Source organism: Myotis nattereri, assembly GCF_964212035.1.
Source record: "Myotis nattereri genome assembly, chromosome: 1".
NCBI lineage: Eukaryota > Metazoa > Chordata > Mammalia > Chiroptera > Vespertilionidae > Myotis > Myotis nattereri.
The window spans coordinates 20,337,224-20,352,917 of NC_138075.1; the positions used below are offsets into that span (position 1 = coordinate 20,337,224).

Below are 15,694 nucleotides of genomic sequence, written 5' to 3' on the forward strand. Positions count from 1 at the left end.
AATTGCCAAGCCTATTTGCAATAAATAAAGGGACTATTAAGTATTTTAAAAATAATCGCAAGGACCCACTGAGCTTGTACAGAAAGGTTCGGAGTTGTGTTTCACAAGCATCCAGGAGTCAACCGGGTAGGAAGACAACCTCAAAAGCACAAAGCTAGAGCACCTCCTGACAGTGCTTAAGAATAAAGAGCTCTGGTCCAGGATTCAAATTATGAATTTAGCTCGACAGGTGTTGCTCAGTAGTTGAGTGTCGACCAACCAGGAGGTCACCGTTCGATTCCTGCTCAGGGCACATGCCCAGGTTGTGGGCTCGATCCCCAGTGTGTGTGTGTGGGGGGGGGGGGGGCATGCAGGAAGCAACTGATCAATTATTCTCTCTTATCATCGATGTTTCTCTCTCTTCCTCTTCCTGTCTTTCTCTGATATCAATTAAAAAAGCAAAGCAAAATGAATTTAGTACAGCATATGAAAAGAGAGTCAATGTTCCCATAGAGTCCATACAACATTTTAGGTGTTTATGTATCTACTGTTTGATTGGACAAAAAACCTCAGAGGTCCTTTCAAAATGTAAATATAAATCTGTACATTTTGATAAAAGATTCACCCCCCAACCCCCAATAAATGTTTTTATCACTTGTACAGCTAACAGGACTCTTACTCATCAATTTCCTTTCCTTCCACTTCTGCTCTCGACATGGCTCAGCCTTATGGATTTGCACAGCAGAGGCTCCATCTTACCATGGATGGAGAAGATGGGTTGCTGGTGAAAGGAGCTTCATTTTTACAGACTGAAACTGTGGGGAGGGGGCTGAGACAACCCTCTGGATACAGGTCCCTGTGAGCAACAGCCTGCCACCACATGTGGGGGCATTAAGAGACAGCTATTATCTTCAGACCCAGAAGGAAGACTTTCAGGGGTGGGGAGAATTCAATGAAGTAAACATCCGTGCTTTGTTTTTCCTTTACGATGTTGCTGATAAAGAATGTGTTCGCCTGAGCTGGTGTTACTATGTGGCCCTGGGAGACCATATGAAAACAATCGCCAAACACCAATAGGCCACAGCAGGAAGCGCCACACAAGGGACCTGCAGAGAAGATGGAAATCTGAAAGGCACAGGGCTTTGGGCTTTCTCTCGCTGGGGAAACAAAGAGAAGTGTGCTAATCCCACAGATTTCATAAGGTTTCTGATTTCCTGATCTCTCAGAAGGCTCTGTTGGGGTTTGTCATTTTGATGAGTATGCCTTACTGTAAAGGTTAAACATGCTAAGAAGCATGAAATGATCTTCTCCAAGAAAGATTGCATCTCCTCGCCAGGGAAATAGCCATCCAATCACCCACAGAAGGGGGCCTTTCAAGCACCATTTATACCCAGAGTTTCCAGCCCTAGGTGTCAGATGCTCTTTTCACTTCCAAGTCCTCTCTGCTGGGCTGGATTTATTTGTTGTTCCTGGGGTAAGACTGGATGGGTGATGAAAGAGAAAGAAATGTATCCATGTCTTTTCTCTTTATGTCTTTTTTAAAGAGTTTAAAGAATATATTTGAACCACACAAGCAAGCAAAAAGATATTACAGAAGAAAATAATGGAACAATTTATGTAAGTACCTAACATATGATGAGCATGCCCTTACATTTAAAACCAAAGAAAATAACATTGGTATTATATATTTATTTGACAAGAGTGTACTTAAGAATTCATTCTCCACACTTTAAATGTTTTATATTAAAGAGTTCTTCAATGCACAATTTCCAGTTCGTATTTCTTCTCCCTAAATCAATCGACAACATTTCAAATAAAATTTATCAAGATGAAAGAAGATGGAGAGATTAGTCAAAGGACATGTATGCATAGACCATGGATACAGACAACACTGTAGTGATGGTCAGAAGGAGGGGGGAGAGGGCTGGGTGGAAGTGGGCAAAGGGGGAGAAAAAGGGGGACATATGTAATAGTGTCAACAATAAAAATTAAAAAATTAAAAAATTACCAAAGGTTGACCAAATGCCTTTGCTATAATGCCATTATTCTACTCCTTAGTAGGTGATAGGTACATAAACATATATTTTCACAAAATATACACAGATGCTGCTTGTATATATTTCTTTAAAAAATCTAACCGTAGGGGAACCAAATGAGGGACTAAGAACATTATAGTCTTTGGGTAACTCGTTTTCTATGCGGAGGCCTCAGTTTCCTCATCTAAAATTGGGGATTGAGGGTGTTTATGCTAGATAATACCTAGGCCTCTGGCAATATAATTTTAAAACCCTTTAGTCGCTGTTTTCATTGAGTTAATCCAGCTTTAGGTTTTGAGTCTTTTATTCATGTCAATTACATGTCTGCTGTTTCTTCCCCTTAATAAGCCCCAATTTAATTAAAACAAAACCCAGGATAAAATAGAGTAGAAAAACATCTCGAAGACTAGAGGGAAGCTATGCACATGCACTCAATATGCAATCAATGTGCACTCAGGAGCAAAATCCTCAATATTGGGTGTCATCACTACAAAATTCTAAAGAGACCAGAATATAGAGAATTTAAAAATATGACTTTCCTATCTCTAAAAAATAAAATAAATATTTTAACTTAATCTCAAATATAGCCACTTTGACAAGAGAAACTATAATTTTTTCAATCAATTACAGTTGTGAGTACATGAAACACAGAGTTTATTCTTGTATTATTATTTATTAATTACTAGAGTCCCAGTGCACAAAATTGATGCATGGTGGGGAAGGGGACCCCTCAGTCCTGCCTGCACCCTCTCCAATCGGGTACCCCTCAGGGAATGTCCGACTACCGGTTTGTGCCTGCACTTTTAGCAGATGACAGCTCCATTGTTGTTTCTTCTTGTCATGATTAAACCATTGAAATTAGTAGGTATTCAAAGTGTGTATAAATTTTGGGGGGACACCTTGTATATCTCTAGTCAGCTGTGAAAGGAACCAATGGCGGATTTGGAACCCCCAGACAGGGAACCTCAGTCACTCCCCGCATGTCTCCCCACTCCACTTTCCACCTTCATGGGCAGCGGGAGAATCAATGTTTTCTCTCATTAACTCGGAAAAGCACGTCCTGTCACCCGCTGCCTGGCAGGAGTGCGCTAGGCCCCAAGCAAGCAAGGCTCAGTCAGAGCAGCCTTCACTCATGGGTGCCAGCACCCAAAGTGCACATTCCTCCTCTGCAGTCACCCCGACTATCCCGTTTCACTGTGGGGACGGAACCTCTCCCCTCCTCTGGGTTCCCAATCTTGAATGCTGACCGAAGGCATCTCAGCTAGGGCCGCCTGCACCCACCAGGTGTGTCTGTCCACACCTGCTCCCACCTCAGCACCTGCATTAGCCCCATGGAGGTGATCTCATCACTGCACTGGCCTCCGCGGGAACAGGGCATCACCACTCTGCCCTCTCACTGTCATCTCACAGGCGCCCACCCTCAAGATCCAGAACACCCAGACACTCTCCAAAGGATGTGAGCCTGCCGGAGGCAACATGCGCACATCCTGTGGGGGATGTAGGCATGCTGGGGTTGATGGAAGTGTGGCAGAGGGGCGGAGGGAAACTTGAGCGTGCCATGGTCCGGTACTGTTGCAGGTGCACATGGGTGACAGCACGCTGGGGGATGTTCGCATGCCGGGGGGGGAGGAAAAGATGTGCGCACTGGAGGCCTGCAGTTGCACAGATCTGCAAACCCCCATGGCGCAGCAGGAGGATGTCAATCTGGCCCACCACAGTGGCTGTCCCTGCGATCACACACCTTTTGGGCCAGGAGGTGGGACTTGCGCAGCCACTCCTCGGTGCTGATGGCCTGCAGGCGCTACTTCAGCTCGGCCCATAGGCTCCACTTGGCGCGCTCACGGCTGCCACTGCCACCCTCCACCGGCCCGCCCCCCCGACCCAGAGGCTCTCCATGAGCGCTGCCCACTGGCCCAGAGCGCTCTGTCCACTGGCTGCTCCACGCCTGCGCACACTGCCCACCGGCCTGGAGCGTGCTGCCCACTGGCCACTCTGCATCTGTGCATGCTGACCACTGGCCCAGAGGAGCCGGGGTGAGATGCCTGTCTTTGTTGCCTTGGCAATGAAGCCAGGCGTCCTGCCCTGCCTCAGCCATTTCATGCCTCCGTGCCTGTGTGCTGCCCAAAGGCCCTCCGCAGGTGGGGCAGGGTGGAACACCTGCATCATCACTGTGGCAATGACACAAGGATCCCAGCCTGGCTGCCACCATCTTTGTCGCAGAGTGACCCTCAATTTGCATGTTCCCTCCTTATTGGCTGTGGCCCCACCATCTTTGTCACAGAGTTATGGTCAATTTGCATATTCCCTCTTTATTAGATAGGGCTTATTTCCATATGAAAAACTGTAAACCTACTTTTGTCCAAGGCTGGATATGCAAATCTTGGTCAAGATAATCACAGACCATCTACACTAATAAAAGAGAAACATGAAAATTGGTGTCACTCCGCTATGCCCACCAGCCAATCGGAGTGACTATGCAAATTAACCCAACAAAGATGGTGGTTAATTTGCATACACAGGTGCAGAGTAAAGACTGAAGGCTCCAGCCAGAGTGAAGACTGAAGACTGAAGACTGAAGATGGAAGAGGCTTAGCTTCTCCACTGTGGCCAGACCAAAAGCCTGAGTCCCAGGTGCCGGAGGAAAATCGGTGCCGGCAGCCAGGGGAAGGAAGGCCTATTGCATGAATCTTTGTGCAGCGGGCTTCTAGTATTAACATAATTCTTCAAAATCTGGGATTACACCAGTCATGTCTTGCTTCCTTATACAAAACATTTGAAGTGTGGACAAAAGCATGCTTTGGTATGTTCCCTTCTGCCACAACCTTCCTTCCAACAGCACACATTTACACACAAAAATCATAACTAGGTCACTTTTACAACCCAAGAAAAACACAGAATAAAAACATTAGCCATCGAACTTTTCATTCTTGAATTATAGAATTTTAGATTCAAGAAGGGGCATGTTGGCTTATTATCTATGTAAGCATATTATACACAATGACAGAGGGACCCAGCAGACCAATTAAGCAGCCACTGTTGACATTCTCAGTGGTAAATATGGAAATTGAGGCAGAGAAAGGGTAAGTCACATATGTTCAGAATGGGACCGGCATGTGCAGGTGATGCCTACCTATATCCTCTTGTTACCTCCCAAGAATTCCCAACTGCTTTGAGATGGCTGAGTAGTAGAGAGGGAAGAAACACTAGGATTATATGGCCAAACCCCTGTTCTAATCTAGTCTTGGCCATTCTTTAGTTGGGTACAGTTGGCTAGTAAATCTGATCAACATTGCCCCTAATATCTATTATATGCACCCCCAAAATGTGACCTCCATTCTCTCCACCTCAGTTGGAGCTCTTATTTCTTATTCCTGCAATAATACAATGCAAACTGAACTAATACATACTGATCTGTTGGCCTACTGTCTCCCACATCCTACCCATCCTCCATCAGAGTGCTCCAACCGTGTGGTCCCATCGATAAAAATCCCATGCCTCCTACAAGATAAGATCTAAACTTGGGAGAGCAAACCACTTGCTTCACAGCTGGTTCTTCCACTCCTCTAGCCACACCTTCTAAAATGCCCCCTCAAGTTCCTTCTCCTCAATCCCTAAGTCTTAGATTCCATCTCAGGAAAACTTCCTGTTTATCTAAGTCACCTCTGCATCTCTGTTCCTTCTATCTGGAATACTTTTACCTACCTAGTCTACCTGGGAGATTCCTGCAACTCCACCAAGCCTCAGCTCTAGTGTAACCCAATCTGTGATGCTGTCCATGATAATTCTACCCGCACTTGTGTCCCACCTGTCTCAGATATCAGAATTTATTGACATGTTTATGAGGAGTGGCACAATCAACATTTTGGCATCCCGAGGCTCAATGCAGCTCCTGGAACACAGTACTCAATAGGTGCTTGGAATGAATGAATTTGGCTCTTAACTTGTCCATCTAGAAAATGAGAATAATAAAATGAAGCCTGCAGAGTGGATGTGAGGGTTAAATGGCTAGTGTATATACAGAGTAGGCACATAATTTCTCTCAATAATCCATACTGGTGCAAGGAAGAATTTATTTATCTGTGAAAAGACACAAGGAGCCAGATATGCTAGAACAGGCTATGACAATCCCCTTGTGCTGAGTTTTGAAGCTCTTGTTTTTCATAATTTAGCACCATCTCAATCTATTGCATCCATAAAGGGCAAATGTCTGTTGGCATTCAAACAGCTTTTAGCAAAGGCAGTAATAAAGGTACAGAGCAGCAATATAAATGGCTGCTGTGTCCTTGTATTTGACAGAACCACAGCCAACAGCAGGTGTGACGCAGTCCCAAGCAGCTGCCATGTGCCACCCCAAAGTGCTGGCCCTCTCTCTCTCAGGCTGAACACAGGTAAAGATGGAGAGTTTTCAAATATCTCCAAAGCCCCCAGCCTATCTTTCTGAGACCCCTGAGCTTTATGACTCCAGAATAATAGAATCTCCTTCCCTGAATCTATTCTTTGGAGGGACGGGAGCAGCTGTGATCTTGGGTACCTCAGACCCTGACCTAGTGGAATGACACTTATGAAGGGTTCATGGACTATGTGACTATTTCCTGGGATCATAAAATCCTGGGTCTGGGAAAAGAAAAACTTGCAAAAGAGGGAGAGAAAAAAATAAAAGTCTGAATCTGATCACTGATATGGTCCTCACCAGAGATACGTGTGTATAAGTTAGGTATCAAATGATTAGAAAAAATAAAGATACATTGGTTGATGATAATGAATTGTGCATTTCTTGAAAAGTCCCTTTCTCTGATACATGTCATTTCCCATCTAAAATGGGTACACAATGGGCAGAAAAGGAGACAGCCTTTTAATGCTCTTAAGAAATCCAAGGTTATATTTGTTAATCCATCAATTAAAACTTATAGTTCATGGGTCTGAAGTATTCCCAGAACACTGAGGTATTCATCTTCTTAGATGAATGAATCAGAGAGGTGACAAATTCAGTGTAGTGCTGATATAACTAAACCCAGCCTCTTAACCCAGACAGTTCTGCAGACTGTAAGGAACAAGGACTCACATTCCTGTCCTCCCCTTCACTCACCTTTACCTCTTGTCTCAGGATGAGAGAAGATATTGCCAAGCAGATGACATTTGAGGATCACAGAGTTTAGAACTGGAAAGGCCCTAAGAGAGCATGAAACCCAATTGCCTCATTTTATTTTTGCATAACAGAGACACCAGAGGATCCAAGTAAGAATCTCAAGGACACATATCTAAATAAAGGGCTTGGACATCCCTGGGGAATGGGGCAGATCCTCAATGGCACTTGAATCAGTGAAAGCAAACAGGGTTATTACATTTGACCTTGGATACCAAGGTTTCTTGTGTTTGCACATCAGGGAGTCAGTCTGAGCAGGCCCCAGTGGATCTAGAATTACTTATAAAGTGGTATATCATGTTGGACATATTTTGCTTTATCTTTTTCTTTCCTATAAGTATTTCCTAAATCACTGCCCTTGATAGACTGCATTTCAATTTGCAGACCACTTCTCCATCCTCTCCACTAGACTGAGTCCATCAAGGAACTGAAACCATGTATTCTACAAATTTGTATCCTCATAACTTAGCTCACCAAGCCTGGTATAGAGAATAGCTAGATACCTACTTATGGAATTGCTATGTGAATATTTTACTTAATTCCAAAGAAGCATCAGAGCTTCCTGTCCTATCTGTTTCATTTCCTATAATTTAGGGGACCAAAGGCCACTGAAATTAAAGCTACTTATGTAGAAATGTGTTATGTAGACACTTTAATAATCTAACTTTAGTACTCTAAGTAAGGTACAAAATGAACTTGAGATTTTCATAATCATATGACATGCTATCCAGGGGTCCAAAGAAGAGATTAGCATAGACTGAACTAGGATGATGGTGGTGAAAAGGGAGAGAAGTGGACAGATGCAGGATGGGTTTAGATGAAGCATCAACAGGAACTTGCTGAGGCAGACAGAATGAGATGAAAGAAAATTCAAGGAAAACCCCAAGGACAACGGTAATACTATTTAGTGAGGTGGGGAAAACTGAAAGTAAAAAAAAAAAATGTCTAAGGCAGGAATGAGGGCCTCAAATTTCTTTTTCTCAATGTTGTGATTAAGATACCTATCAGATATCCAAATGCAGTTGTCAAATAGACAACTGGATATAAATATCTGGGATTCCAGAGAGTTCCAGGATAAAGATCCTGACTTGGGAGTCACTGACATACAGATGACCTTTGACATCTTGGCAATGGATGAGGGCACAAAGGGGCACTAACCACTAGGTGATCTTGACTCTCAGTGCTGCACTGTACAGACTGAGGAGCATCTACAGACCACAAAGAGACACAGTACAGAGGACTGGTGCCTTCCAATGTTTAATAACCATATAGTATGTATATAGCACAGTTCTAGAGACTGTGGGGAAACAAAGATATTTAATGCACTGTTTTTCCCTCAATGACCTTACAATATAACCTCTTTCATATATCCAATGTGATAGAAAGTACAATGGATTAGGAACCAGAAATCATAAATTTTAACCACTCTACAACTACCCCAAGTTAAAATCATGTTAAGTTCTTAGGGCTTCTAATTCCTTACCTACTAATACAAGGATTAGATACAAATAATATGAATGGTATTTACTAATGTCATGATTTCTTTTTCTTTTTAAAATATATTTTATTGATTTTTTTTTTTTTACATAGAGGAAGGGAGAGGGATAGAGAGTTAGAGTTAGAAACATCGATGAGAGAAATATCGATCAGTTGCCTCCTGCACACCCCTTACTGGGGATTGAGCCCACAATCAAGGTACATGCCCTTGACCAGAATTGAACCTGGGACCCTTCAGTCCACAGGTTGACGCTCTATCTATTGAGCCAAACCAGTTAGGGCTAATGTCATGATTTCCATGTGGCATCCAAATGACACACTCCAGCCTCACCTGTAAGTGGTGTTTCATCTGAAGGCGGTTTCTCACCCTTCCTTCCCAAAAAGAATGTGCTGCTGTGGCTCTGGGGTACATAGCAGCCATCAGAGGGGTTGGCTGAAAGAGAAGTTCCTGAACTGGATAGGGGAGCAGCTGCTGCCTTCACTCTTATTCTGTTAGAACAAGAGTCATTAGAGAGAACCCAAAATATCTTTCATTCTTGATTTTCAGCTTGTATTTATGTCAGATGAATGGAATCCTGAAGACCAGTGAGAAGAGTAGATTTACCTCTCCATCACATTTTCTTGGCTCTACAAATTAATATTCTCAAAGACATTGCATTCCCATGATCCCTGGAAATACTTTCTTTTATCAGATAGAAGTATTTGCACATGGTTGGACATCTGTAATAGGACATGGCCATATGGGTGAGGGTACCCTGAGTTTACCCATTTAAGGTTGAAAGAGCATGCTTTGAGTTTGTATATATAAAGGCACACATGGGTGATCCTTTATATCTATTCTAGGTAACTGCCTACGCAGACAGAGCTGACTGGTGAACCAAATTAGGCCAAGTAGTTTCTCCTTCCAGAAAATATAAAATCTGAATGGAAAAGTCCAGAACCTAGAGGTCAGGAGAGATTAATCATTTCAATTGCAGTGCCCAGAGTGGTTCTTCTTCCTTTGTAAGATATACTTAGTGAGATCTTCAGTTGATTGGCACCACTTTTGGTAAACATGAAGCAAATCCTCCTACTTGACTCTGCTAGCTATAGTCCATTCTGTAACTTGCAACCAAGAAAACCTTACCTAGTAAGTATTAGTGTCCCCATTTTACAGATAAGGATACTGAGACATAGGATTAAGAGAGAAAGTAGTTGTAAATCATCTAGCTAGTAAGTGACAGAACCAACACAGCAATCAAGCTTCATCTGACTTTAAAATCTGTGGCACTAAGCACTAGGCAATCTTGACTCTCAGTGCTGTACTGTGGATTATTTTCCTTGCCATAGAGATGAACTTGTGCTGGGTCCTATTTTCTTTCTTGCTAAATAAATGATGGTATTCAGAAAAAGCCATCCAGAAAAAAGGATAGAATCTGCAGCTCAAATTCAAGCTCAATGGTCCACAAATAAATCAAATCCATAGCCTTGCCTATGGACACTTGGCTCCCATCAAGGGAACAAAACAATTTGGCTACACTGGCAAGGAGAAGATGCCTATGTTATCTCAGGTAAATTTATCTTATATCCTTCACATAGACAAGCTAGAATGCTTCCTCTGTACAACAGGGCTCCACAGGATGGCAGGTGGTCATCCAGCAGATGACAGCATTTCAACCAAACTGATTGGTATTCAGTAGCTAAAACAGGCTTTTGCTTTTTAGGTCATGGAGACATTTCCCACTTCACTATGAATAACAAACCAAAATAGCTACATCTGAACAACCGGAATGGGTAGATATATCTACATCTTCTTAGAATAGTATCAGATCATGCTGAAAAATCTAAATATGACATCAAGATAATTGTTATATGTCAAGATTTAGAGTTGCTCATTTTCACAGGCAGTAGAGCACTCTTCTGAGGACACAAGTAAGAGTCATCCATTTTTACTCTAAGAGAAAAATACTCATAAAAATTAACCTCAGTCTAACATATATATTTCCTAGTTCTCTTGCTTTATTCCCTTGTTGTGGGCTGACAACTTTGATCTTGGAGTCATCTCTTAGACTGAACTGCTTGCTCACTTTGAGTTCTTGGGCTATTTTGATCTGAACTAGGCCATCTCCAATTCTGCTTCTCTAAATACCAGTTTTCAGCATCTTACCTATTTTATATAAACAAGTACTTCTTCTAACACTACTGTTCCTGCTGTGGGACCAGCAATAACAAGAGACTGACCCCTCTATGAATTCCAAGTATGGGACATAGTTTGGGCTAGGTGGAACACACTGTCTCAGCAACTATCCTAGACTCATCATATTTATCACAAATGATGAATTCTAGGATTATGATTAATGCTTCTAGAAAAAGATTAAAAAGAAAATGGTAAAGTGAGTGATCAGGTTGATGGTATTATGGTGGATGGAGCAGCATTCCTTGATTCAAAGGGGATCATGCTCCTGTATAAATAATCTTAACAAACACTTTGCCTTCACCACTCTTCAGAAGTACCTGCAGTGAATACTGAGGGTGACAGGTATAGAGAGACTATAATTCTATTAAAAATAGGAGACAAGAAAAAAAACTGGGCCCATTTTTCTGACCATCACTCCCCCACCTAGACATGGTCTCTCCCACATGTGTGCCCTACTGTTCCCCTACAGACATGTAGCATAACACCCACCACATGTTAGACTTCTCCCACATCTCCCTTTGTTTCCCAGGAAGGGTTACAAATCCCTTGATCAAAATCAGGGGCTGTCAGTTTATTTGTAACTCCTCTATCAAATACAATTTCTGGAAAATACTAGGATTTCATGTCAATTGAGTGTATGAAAAATAAATAAAAGATACTCAAAAGCATCTCCCCTGAGGAATCAGTTTCAATAAAGAAAAACAATGTCATTGGAAGGCTCTATTTTCTTTGCTAGCAGAATGGAGTCCTATCATTTTTACACTCCACTGATTCATTCTGAACATGGTGTCAGGAACAATCCAGAGCCAAAAAACAATTAGTGGAGGAACAAAACAATCAGATGAACCGTCTGGAATTTGAGCGATGTATAGATCAAATGTCTTCAATTTGCTAGGTTCCTTCTCATTTGGCCAAAATGGATGACTCTTGGCTGCACTGTACCAGGAATAATTGTCCCTCATATATTCCCAGTCAGCTGCCTTTTAATGACTACTCAAAAGTGACAATGTAAAAGGCACAGTGACTTTCACTGTCCTTGGAAAACTTGGCCATGACCCATTGATCTGCCCTTGAAATAGGTGAACTCAGAGATACCTTCCACAGATACCTACAGTCACTGTGGCCTATCACCAACAATCACAAAGCCCTTGAGTTGGGAAGTAGCCCAAGAGAAGGAAGTAACATGTCTAAGGTGACCTTGTAGTTCTTATACTACCTTCATAGTTTATGGAAGATCTGCAATACCCTGGCTTTCACCAAAACTGTCTCATGCATCTCAAAGGCCAAATGACCTATCTCTCCAAATCAGCCCGAGGGTAGTATATCCTACAAAGAGATTTAGAAAGAGTCCAGGAGCTTGACACACTGACCAGCACCATGTGGTCCACTTCTATTCCAAGTTGCTGCCTCCTTATCTTGGCTCATATTCTGATTGTTGCACTTTGAATTTGAATTTAAATTCCATAAGCTCCAAGAGGGCTCACTCTCTCCTTCATGCCAATGTCCTACACCTACATCCTGTTTTGGGAACAACTGTATGGAAGATTTGCAGTTCTCTTGAAGTACACCTTAACTAGTAATACAGTTGTACTCACACAAAAAGCACTCCTTGAAAACATCTTTGGTCATCCAATTCCTGTTCCAGGATATTGCCTCATAACCAGACTTATGATATTGGACAATTCTGGCCACTGGTTAGTACCAGGAATCCTGCAGGTTCCTCCTCAAGAAAATATTTTATTTTAATCTCCATGTCCTCCTAGTCTGGCCCACCAGTAGCATCTAGGCCACTGCCTTGTGTCATTTTATTATTGCTTTTCGTATTGATGTTTCAGCTCCTCAGCTAAATAGATGATAAGCTTTTTGAGGGCATAAACTACCTATAACAGAAGCAGTATCCATAAAGTCCTAGAACTACACCCTTTACAAACACTTGACAACCGTGTAGATTATCTTTTCATATAGAACAGAGGCTATCAACCCATGAACAATCAGCTTGATTCTGTGAGCTCTGCATATAAAACAATAAACCAAGCTGCAATATGGATATGGCTTAGAGACTGGAATATTCCTGTCTTGATGTTATCTCTTGGCTTGCCTTTATCTCTGCCTTCTACCCAAACTGTAAATTCAATACAAACATAAGATGCAAAAGTGGTGCATGAGAAAGGGCTCCTCTCACTATTCCAGCCTATTCTAATCTGTCAGTCCCCACTATTTGCTCTCCAATTATTCAGCAACTCTCCTAACCTTCCCCCATATCACTCCACCCTCCAGTCCATCTAGACTTTGTCTAGATCCTCAACTGTTCCACGGCCTCTTATCTCTGTCCCTTGGCATGTCCTTCCTGTCTAGGACACACACCTTCCTCCCACCTCTTTGCCAAGCTTATTCCTTTCATATTTAAAGTCTCAACTTGTATATTTCTTCTTTACAGAAGCTTTCTATGAACCCCTACAGTTTGTCAGGTCCACTTGTAAAGGCATACCAAACTTCCCTCTACTTTCCTTTAAATGATACTGAATGAGAATAATTATAACTGCAACAATCACTGACATTTATTAACTTCTTTCCACAGTGCAGGACCTTATCATAGTGCAGGACTCACTTCATCATTTCCAATACCTTGTGAAGGAGGTATCTGATTATTCCCATTTTACAGATGAGGAAATCAAGTCTCAAAGAGATTGATTATCTTGATAAGGTTCACATCACTCCACGAGGTCCATATTTCTCACCTGGCCCTAGAGTTCATGTTCTTAATGAATGTGTCACCCTGTCTCTTATTAAACTCACCATGTTTAAAATGATTTATTTAGTGGCTAAATATTCAACTAGGAAACAAGCTACTTGAGAACAGGGGTGGGTCTGTTTTGTTCAATAGTATATTTCTAAAACCTAATCCAAGAGCTAGCATGCAGAGAGCTCCAAAAAGCATGAGTTCAATGAATAAATAAAACACGTTGGTTAGTCCATCCAGGATCCCAGAAGACAAGGATTCACCCTCTCTAAATAAAAGATCTCTGTTAATCAAAATCATGATCATGATCATGCTTATCCTTAACTTTCCCTTTCTGCAACCCAACCCTAGTCAAAAAAAAATCCAAGCATCCAGAACTAGAAAGGGCACCACCTGGACAGCAGTGAATCTGAGAAAACTCCTCTAGAAGAAAGCAAGAAAGCACAGGTAGGTCCAAAGGTACCACCTATGGTAGCAAAGAAAGCGTAGGTCTCTCCACAGGCACACCTATAGTAGTCCCACCCACTGAGATCCAGCATGCCTGCCACAGTGGCCTACTCACCCCTTTCGCAGGTTCTTCCCCAGTAGCCAGTGCCTGTACAGTCGCAGATGAAGCGGTTCCAGCCGTCCTTGCACACAGCATTGTTCTTACAGGGGTAGCTGTCACACTGCTTAGCGCTCATCCGTGAACAGGAGGACTTGACGCCCGCGGCGTTCTGCATCTCCGCCAGCTGCCGGATGTTCTTGCTGCGCCCGTCAATGAACAGGTCACGGATGCAGCCCACATAGCCGTAGTTGAGCATGGCGGTCCAGAGCTCAGTGGGGAGGATGAGGCCAGCGCGGTTCTCTGGCAGCCCTCCCAGGTACATGTCTCCCTCCAGGTCCAGGATCTCGCTCTCCCCACTGGCGGTGAAAGGCGTGCGCCTGCTGTTCACTGATATGGTACCTGGGATGGGAGGAGAGAAGACAGTGAGCTCCCAGCTCCTTGGCATCGTAGGTGAGGCTGCCAGTCGATGAACCAAATGAAAGGAGCCCAGTAGGTGAGTCCTGAGACTAGTGTTGCCTGACCAGGAGAGAGCAATGCAAGCAAGGGAACCAAATGCTACAAGGTAGTAGAAACCACAAAGTAGGTAATGGAGTTTCAATCTCTGCCAGGTAAAACACCCTGGCCCATAGGAGGCACCAGGACAATCCCAATGGCCTAGTATCTAGGATGATGTCTTTTTTTCTACCTAAAAGTCCTGGCTGAGACATTGCATACCATATGATTGGAAGCAGCACATTTCCCGTCTGTGTTGCAATCCTGCTCTACCATGTACAATTAACTGTAACCTTAAAGAAACTTCTTATCCTTCCTGGGCCTTAATTTCCTCATCTATAAAATTCAGGCATAATTGTCCCCACTTCACAGGTGGGTGTAATGATTAAATGAGCTCAAATATATTAACAGTTCTTACTCTGTGCCTGGGACAGAGTGAGGGAGTAAGGAAACTGGCTCAGCACACCCAGAAGGATGGAACCCTCCATGCACAGATACCCTTTCACTGGCATTAGCTACCAGGCCTGCCAGTGAATATTTTGGATATTGTCTTTGATAAATTTTAACTGGAACATGTTTATTTATTCATTTAACAAATATATATTAAACACCTCTTCTGTCTTTGGTACAGTGTTATGCATAGAGGTGAACTTGCCAAAGCATGTCCTTGCTCTCAAGGAGCTGATGCTTCAGGGCAGGGGGACAGAAAATAGACAAGTCACCAAAAAAACACACAAGATAAATTAGCTAATGGCAGGTGCTAAGAAGAGAGTAAAATGGGTTCTGTGACAGTCTCTCTAAGAATATGCCAGGTGAGCTGAACACAAATGTTGAGGACGAAGAACACACCTGGCAGAAGAAGTGGAATGTACAAAGGCTCTGGGGTAGGCAGGGGTGTGGCTAGAGTGGAGAAGGCAACAGGGAGAGAATAAGAGGTGAGGTCAGGGAGAGACTGGGTGCCTGAGATTACAGAAGATGCAAATCTAGAGCCTGACCTGGGAACTTGGGAACAGGGACTCTAGTCCTCAATGGGGAAAATGACCTTAAGCTCAGTATCCTAGAGTGTGAAATTAAGGAAATCAAA

General features: G+C 42.9%; 1 protein-coding gene across 10 annotated transcripts in view; it reads right to left on the bottom strand.

Moving 5' to 3' along the window:
- Positions 1-15,694, bottom strand: part of NRXN3 (neurexin 3) — a gene marked incomplete at its 5' end in the record, with an annotated part of 1,486,708 nt that overhangs the window by 1,057,181 nt on the left and 413,833 nt on the right. For all 10 annotated transcript variants that reach the window (XM_081083746.1, XM_081083745.1, XM_081083748.1 and 7 more), the window contains one exon: positions 14,134-14,517. In XM_081083746.1, coding sequence (XP_080939872.1) covers positions 14,134-14,517 — 384 coding nt within the window. The remainder of the gene's footprint in view (positions 1-14,133; positions 14,518-15,694) is intronic.